Source organism: the organism of the source record quoted next, unplaced genomic scaffold, assembly GCF_019419815.1.
Source record: "Pyrus x bretschneideri cultivar Hongxiangsu unplaced genomic scaffold, Pyrus_bretschneideri_v1 Contig1, whole genome shotgun sequence".
Lineage (NCBI taxonomy): Eukaryota > Viridiplantae > Streptophyta > Magnoliopsida > Rosales > Rosaceae > Pyrus > Pyrus x bretschneideri.
This window is the reverse complement of record NW_025999390.1, coordinates 7929600-7938350: the sequence shown is the minus strand read 5'-3', so window position 1 is coordinate 7938350 and position 8751 is coordinate 7929600. Positions and strand designations below refer to the sequence as shown.

Here is an 8751-nt window from a genome sequence, read left to right as displayed (position 1 = left end):
GACAAGATACAACAATGTACCCATACATAGACACTAGACATGAGTTAAATACATTATGTGTTACCTTAAGGGTACAACGGATATGTGTTTATTCTATCCCCACACATCGCCGATCATCCAACCTCCCTCATCCTTGAAATGATGTTTGCCATCCTTGTTGGCTATGCTGACATTGGTTATTTATCTGACTCGTATAAGACACATTCTCAAGCAGGTTATGTTTTTACCATTGGAGATACCACAATATCTTGGAGATTAACTGAACAAGAGTTAGTTATTGCATCTTCAAATCACATTGAGATTCATGCTCTGCACAAAGCATCGCGTGAATGCTTTTAGTTGAGGGGCGTGACTAACCACATAAGAACCTCATGTGGTTTTTCTTCCATTGTTGATGATCCTACAACGAGTTATGAAGACAACGCTGCATATATCAACTAATTACATAAAGGATACATCAAAGACGACAATACCAAGCATATTGCTCCGAAGTTTTTTCTTCACTCATCAGGAACAACATCTAAATAACAAAGTTAAGTAGATCTGATGCCAAGACAATCTTGCCGACCTATTCACGAAGTCATTGCCAAATTCTACTTTTTAGATATTTGCTCTCGAAATTAGATTGTGTAAACTTTCAGATTCGCATCATTGGTAGTTATCTTAGGGAGTTTTGTCAAACTCAATGAGAGTATCCTGAAGTATACTCTCATGATCTTAATGTAATCTTTTCCTACAATTAAGAGCACTTTTTTCCATTGGGTATTTGTTAACCTGATGAGGTTTTGATGAGGCACTTACACTTGGTTGTCCATACCGTTGTGTGCGTTAATGGTCATCCTGAAGATGTGAAACGTTGACATCTTGCATTAACTTATTTTTTTCAACTCTAGACCATTGTATTACCTAGCAAGATTTTTGTGAGACTTTTCTTTTGATATGCACCCCCTATGTAATACAATGGTTTTTTCAACTCTAGACCATTGTATTACCTAGCAAGATTTTTGTGAGACTTTTCTTTTGATATGCACCCCCTATGTAAACGTTGACATCTTGACTAAAACTTTTTAAGTTGTAAACACTTAAGGGGGAGTGTTATGAACATAATTATTAATTAGGAATGTGATTGTGTAAACGTAAAGTAGAATCTCAGTAGGATTTTTACATCAAATTCTCATAAATTTGTATTATTTGCAAAGCAAGAAAAATCATCATGATTAATATAAATAAAGGTAAAAAACAAAGAGATGAATACGATTCTCATACACATAAAACATTCTCTCTTTCTATCATTCCCTCTCTCTCACCCACTTTTTTAATTAGTTTCACAACATATGTAAATTTTTTCTTGTGTTGCTCGAGGTCAAAAAAAAATCCTAAGACCGGGCCTCTATTTAACAAGGAATATTTTAACAATTTTTCTTCTTAAACTTTTGCGTATATGTTCTCTTCTATTTATTTTTTCTTTATGCATGACTCTGCCTTTCAATGAGATTGGGGTTGGTGGTCATGACTTGCGAAGCAAATTGTTTGTTTTGTTTGATCAATTATTAAATTTGTATCATACAAGAAAAGAATATGATGCTTTTGACTAAGCAGACTAGAAGAGAGATAGCCATATTTGCCCGTTGTTGTCCACAGTACATTCATCTGGCTAACAATTTGAAGAATTGGTGTACATTACATATGAATGTTTTTTTGTCAAATGTACATGAAAGTCTTTGTTTAATTATTTCAAAACGTGCTGGAAGTTTTAGTACAGCCACTACTTTTGCATCAGAACCAAAAATTGCTTCGCCGCTTGACTGAAATGAAGAAATAAAAAAATAAAAAATAAAAAGAGTAAGCCACCGAGAAAGGCCTTTGAAAAAGAAAATCAAAATCAGACATTTCAAACTAAAGACCACAACAATATGATGAGAGAAATTTAGTGCCAGCACCTTGAACCTACCGTTTTCAATATGGACTGTACCTACTACAATTGGTTTTAATATTCATTATGGTCATATATTTCAAAATAAGGTAACTTCCAAAAATGCCAAGCACTTATATATTTATATAAATTAGAAAATTAACAAACAATAGTAAGATGTCACTCAGTACTACAATTTAATGGTATTTCTCTTCACTTGGACCTAAGAGATCTTAGGTTTGAATATCATGAATGGCGAATTCAATATCAAATTAGGTTGCCCATTGCATGGCTTAGCTGAACTCCCCCTCCCCTTAGTGTAAAAATATCAATGTACTCAAAAAAAAAAAAAAAAAAACATTAGTAAGATGCATTACGTTATCATAACGACGTTATTCTATACTGATATAAAAAGAGATGTTATCTTATATGCATGCATGTAGTGGTACAAACGGTAGCTGAATGAGTCAAAAGTAATATTATACATATGATGGCGGGATATGGAAACACATTGTAAGGCCGGGAGTGCAATTTGTGGTGTCGTGGTGCTTCATGCGATTAATATTTAGTTGGTGGATAAATTTGTATGGTTATTGGAATGTCAAATCAGGCGGCGTATTAATTTAAATGTCATAATAAGAATGAACAATATTCATGACTAATATACATATCTTTTAAACTTAAAGATAAAAAAAATTACGTGTTATGATTTGAGTAAAATAGTAACACCAATCCAAATGTTATGAACTAAACAAAATAATAACACCAAGTGAAATAGTGACATCACATAGCCATACTTAATGTGTTTAACATGCAATTTTTTACTTGTCAATATTATTTATTATCCAATTAAAATTATTTATGTTTTTTTTTTTTTGAATTTACAATATTATCTATATTAAGAGGTGAAGAAGTGAGCTAAACCGCACAAGGACTAGCAATAATGTGGTTCAAATTCACTTTTGACAATAGAATAACCTAGTTTAATAATTATTAACTCATTTTTCAACAACTTTCACTTTACCAATGCAGCTTACCCTATGAAGGGTTAGGAGTACGACTACTCATTTTTTATGTGTACCCCAGGCGAAAAATGTGTTCATGTGGATCGACAATTGGTTGCTGTTTTAGTCCAAAACTTCAACTTCTCCAAGATCGTATGTTTAAACTTAAAATATTACATTAACATGGAATAAGTAAGATGCCCTCCTACTTCCTTATTACATTGTAATTGTATTGTCATGTTTTTATATTTTGTATTTGTCACCTTATCATATTTATTTATAAGATAAATAAAAACAAATCAAGAAGGTACTCGTTTATCTTAAATTTAATTACAATGCCAAGTATTTTACTATATTATTTTTTTGGATGCAATGACATATCTACTTAAAGGGGTGGATAGAAGAAAGTATACAATTTTTTTTATGCAACGATATATATTCACTTTAAGGGTGGGTGGAGGAAATTATTTCACTATATTGAGTTTAAATTTTTTTTTTTTTTGTACGAAATTAGGTAGTTGAAACGTTGGGAGTGAAATAGACGAGAGAAAGTGTGAAATTGGCTACAATACTTCTAAGTATTTAATACTAAAACATCTCACAATTAGTTATTGTCCTGAATAAGTTTGCATAAAGGAAAAAATAAGAACAAATAGAGATGTGCTTCATTACAAGTTGAAAGAGGACCGCGTTCCTTTTTCAAGATAAAAATGCTAGGGCTACAAATTTTTTTTTTTTTTTTTTTTACCAAAAGATATTATCTACATTAAGGGCAAGGCGGTAGGCTAAGTCTCACAATAGGCTAGTAATAATGTGGTTCAAATTCATCTTTGATAAGAATCGAACCTAAGACCTCTCATTTATAAGTTAAGAGAAATACATATAGACCGTAATGCAAAGTAGCAGGACTATCATCTTTTTAAACCATAATTATAAATCATCTATGTGGCATGGCAAGTCATTTTTATGTGATTAAATTTGTTTTAATTTTTTAATCGCAATTTCTAAACAAAGCATGGAAAACCCTAGCACCAACCTTCCCGCCATTTACGATGTCTCCCAACAACCATGGTCAATCCATCAAATGAGAACTTGTTCCTCTCTTTTTCCCTCCCCTTCTCTCATAGTTTTTTTTTTTTCCCTTCCTTCTCTCTTTACTTTTTTTTTTTTTTGTTCTCTCTTTACAAGATGAAATCATGAACATTCAAACAAGAGGAGAGGGAAGGAGAGGAAAAAAAAGGGAGAAAATCCTTGTTCCAAGTTCCAACCCATCAGCTGCCTTCCTATTACCCTCTATCGCAGGCGTCAGCCCTTACAGGCTACCGATTGATATCAACCATTGGTACAAATCCAACGGCCAAATTATTTTCACCTCGTTCTCTCTCTCTTCCCCTCGACTCTTCCTCTTTCTCCTCACTTAGAAGCACCCACCACCGCCACACCTGCATATTCTCAATCTTCTTCAGCCGCAGCCCACCCCAATTAAATTCCTTGTTAACTTTTGTATTTCTTATCTCTGAATCTTTAATTTTTGCAATATGTTCAGTGATAATTTTGTAGGTCCTTTGAATTCGGACTTTATTCAATTTGCAGTAGAGGAGGTTGGGGGTTGCAGGGTCGTGTAAGATGTGGAGCTGCAATGGGAGGGTGGATGTCCAGAGAAAAGATTTTGAAGTATTTATACATGTATTGGAGATTAGCTTTAGAATTGACTCAAATGACTATTTCTTTAAGGGCTAGTAGAAAGATCCAACACTCGGTGGAAGACCATAGTCACGATCAGAATAAAAATGGAAGTTTTATAGGGAAGTTTGGGATGCTGGTTCAAATCCAGTTCGTAACATGGTGGCGCCGGGTGGGTGCTTCGAATTGAGGGAGAAAGAGGAGTTAAGGAGAAGAGCACAAGGGGAATAGAGGGTAGCGGAAAAAGAGAAAAGGCGCGAAACTCATTTGGCCATTGGATTAGTATCAACGGATGAGATTAATCGGTCAGGAGGATCCCCACGGAAATGATCCGGAAAGGCACCAAAGTAAGTGGTCCCCGGGAGATCGATTACGATGGGGATGGGTGGGTGGCAAACGGGGGTTGGAGATGAAACTAGAAGCAAGACTTGTTGGAATAAACTATGTTAACTTAAAAAAAAATACATATTAAAGTATTGCCTCATTAATTTTAATGATGTGACATTTTATTTTTAAACAAACGTTATTATCTACACTAAGAGAATATGAGAATAGGTTACATTTTATTTTTAAACAAATGTTATTATCTACCCTAAGAGAATATGAGAATGAGTTAAGCTTCACAGTGGACTAACAATAATAAGGCTCAAATTGGCTTTTGGCAAGAATCGAACCTAGGAACTCTTGCTTGCAAGTGAAGAAGAATATCACTAGACTATAGTAGTATTTACATATAATATGCCATATCATGTAATATACGGTGGTTAAAATAAAGTGCTCTCCTTATCATTGATCAACCTTTCAAAGTCTCAAGAAATTCTTAAGAGTTCCCGGCACTTGTGTTATGTGGTGTTCTCTCCAATAGAAAGTTGATACTTCAATATTTTTTTTTTAATTAAATAAATTTAGGTGTTAAATTCTCACATGTAGAAAACACCACCTAAAACAAGTGCAGGGAACTCCTCAAAATTTCTCCAAAGTCTCATATTTGTTCCGCAGCCTTTGGTGTGAAAGTAATTCATTTTGTTAATTACAATGCAAAGCCTTTGAACTTTGGCCTATTATTGCCCAAAAAAAAAAACCTTGGCCTATTGTTTACCATAATTTATTTTCTCACTCACTCAAAATAATTCATATGATAACTTAAAAGAATTGTTGCTAGTCGTAATAAGAAAAAGTCATCTAACTCTTGTTCATTTTTTTTTTTTTTCACTCTGGAGGAGTGGATAGTGATGTTTTGAAATGACAATAGAACTTGTAAAAAAGTAAAACAAATCATTTTCATCAACTCTATTAAATATTCCGTTCAAATCCGTTGAAGATTCCACTGGAGCACCGAGAGTCTGAATCCAAAGATATCCACCAACACCCTCCAAGATTTTCGCTATGTTAACTTCACTCTCTCCCCAAAACCCACAACCCCTATCACATGTGAGTACAACTATTTTGTCGCATATACAAACACATACATATATATGATAGAATCAAAACATATTTTATAATACTATAAAATTAATTATAAATAGACGCCAACATATACTAAAAGAAAAAAATATTGAATTACATACGTGTATACAAAAGTTTGAAACTTTCAAATTGTGACATGTTGGACCCTCCCAGGAGAAATAATGAATTGAATAGTATTTGTGTGCATTTTAAAATATCCTAACCTTGAAGATTCCACAGGTTAGCAGGTTCTCTAATTGCTATATAAGGAATGGGGTAGTGCCATTCATTTTATCGCAACCTTTCAACTCCCCCTTTCTTCAAGTTTCAACAAATCCCTACTTTATATCTGCTCTTTAACTAGCTTAATGGCGCCTTTGGTTAAGAATGAGCCTCAACATGCCAAAATCCTAGCCATTGGCACTGCAAATCCACCCAATGTCTACCACCAAAAGGATTATCCTGATTTCTTGTTTCGAGTCACCAAAAACGAGCACAGAACAGATTTAAGAGAGAAGTTCGATCGCATTTGTAAGTGTAATTTTTACTACTCGTGCACATATATAATGAGCATCCACCAGGTTACCTTATATTTATATGACTAATAAAACATATTATGCATGAAATCATATGAAAGATTTTTACCTCTCAATGAATTGACTTTGATCTTGAGTTGTAAACTCCAACTCTATCATATCATGAGGTTAAAATGGATCATATCCCAAACCTAAGGTGCCACAGGGCGTGTTTATTTCAAAGTATATTGTTATTAGCACAAGAAAATAGTAATCTTGGACATGTGGAACATATATACATATATATGTGCATTTTTTTGTTGTAGGTTTTCTTCTGATTACATTGTATTATTCGATAAAAAAAGGATATAAAACATATCCTAACTTAATTTACTAATTAATAGGTGATAAATCAAGAACAAAGAAGCGCTACTTGCATCTAACAGAAGAGATGTTGAAAGCTAACCCAAACATATACACCTATGGAGCCCCATCACTCGATGTGCGCCAAGACATTTGTAACATTGAGGTCCCAAAGCTAGGTCAAGAAGCATCATTGAAAGCCATCAAAGAGTGGGGCCAGCCTATTTCAAAAATCACCCACCTTATCTTTTGCACAGCTTCCTGCGTTGACATGCCAGGTTGTGACTTCCAATTAATCAAGCTCCTCGGCCTTGATCCATCCGTCACCAGAACCATGATCTATGAAGCTGGCTGCTATGCTGGTGCAACCGTCCTCCGCATGGCCAAGGACTTCGCAGAGAACAATAAGGGCGCACGAGTCCTTGTGGTGTGCGCCGAGATCACGACCGTGTTTTTCCACGGACTCACTGATACCCACCTTGACATATTGGTGGGTCAGGCTCTTTTTGCTGACGGAGCATCTGCTGTTATAGTTGGGGCCAATCCAGAGCCTGAAATTGAGAGGCCATTGTTTGAAATCGTGGCTTGTAGGCAAACGATCCTACCAAACTCAGAGCATGGTGTGGTGGCCAACATTCGTGAAATGGGGTTTAATTATTATTTATCAGGAGATGTCCCCAAATTCGTTGGTGGAAATGTTGTGGATTTTATGACTAAAACTTTTGAAAAGGTAGATGGGAAGAAAAAGGATTGGAACTCCTTGTTTTTCAGTGTGCACCCTGGTGGACCTGCCATTGTAGACCAAGTGGAGGAGAAATTGGGTTTGAAGGAAGGGAAGCTTAGGGCAACACGGCATGTGTTAAGTGAGTATGGCAACATGGGAGCTCCAACTGTGCACTTTATTTTGGATGAGATGAGAAATAAGTCGATTGAGGAAGGCAAAACCACAACTGGTGAAGGTTTGGAATGGGGTGTCGTGATTGGAATCGGACCGGGGCTCACTGTGGAGACAGCCGTGCTACGTAGTGAATCCATTAGATGCTAAATACCTGCATGAAACGATTCAAACATTGGTTATGCATTTCATGTGATGAGTGCATGACTGGTGTATACACACCCCCTGCTGCAACTGATCGAGTTTTCTTCCAGTCAAATAAGCATTTCACGATCACAGTTATTGTGATTATTTCAGTACATATACATAAGAATAATAGTCTTTGGATTAGAGGGCCCAGATATGTACGGCTAGTCCATAGACTTTTGTTTTTCATATAATTAATAAGACTGTTGTATTTGGTTTGGAGTACATGCAAATATGCATGCATTACTGTAAGATTTTGAGACATTAACAAAAGATATTAAAGTATCCGTTTTGTTGCAAGCTCCAAGACCCGGGATCATAAGAAGCATATTAATAAACTATTATGAAATAAAATGGTTGATAAGGTCGCAAGGGTTTGTCTTATTAAGCTGAGAAAATTGGAATCTATATCAATTAAAGTTATCAGCTGGTCCCTAGAGTATTATAGTAACAGAAAACAAGTTAAGGTTACGATCTATTTCTGGTGCGCTTATTGTCTCAATAAGGGAGGGTCAAACATAGATTAGATTGTTTGGCCAATAACGAAAAAATCTCCAGTGTACTTGAAATATGATTGGTACATATTATGTCATGATAAGTAGTGTATCAATTCATATTCTGAAAACACTGAAAATTTTCTCATTGAGAAGGGATCTAGTCTGGCTCGAATATTTTTTATAAGAGAAATACTTTATTGATAAAAAAATAAAAAAAATAAAAAAAGGCATCTAAAAAGGATAATACATC

General features: G+C 35.0%; 1 protein-coding gene across 1 annotated transcript; it reads left to right on the top strand.

Annotated features, from left to right (window-relative positions):
- Positions 1 to 6324: 6324 nt before the first annotated feature.
- Positions 6325 to 8289, top strand: LOC103946755 (4-hydroxycoumarin synthase 2). Its single transcript, XM_009357543.2, has 2 exons — positions 6325 to 6576; positions 6965 to 8289. Exons 1-2 carry the CDS (start codon positions 6414 to 6416, stop codon positions 7966 to 7968), a joined length of 1167 nt encoding a protein of 388 aa, XP_009355818.1. The 5' UTR covers positions 6325 to 6413; the 3' UTR covers positions 7969 to 8289.
- The last annotated feature ends 462 nt before the right edge of the window (positions 8290 to 8751 follow it).

Coding starts and splice junctions, on each gene's coding strand:
- LOC103946755 (XM_009357543.2), top strand. CDS start 6,414: ATGGCGCCTTTGGTTAAGAATGAGCCTCAACATGCCAAAATCCTAGCC. Junction 6,577..6,964: donor AGAGAAGTTCGATCGCATTT/GTAAGTGTAATT, acceptor ACTAATTAATAG/GTGATAAATCAAGAACAAAG.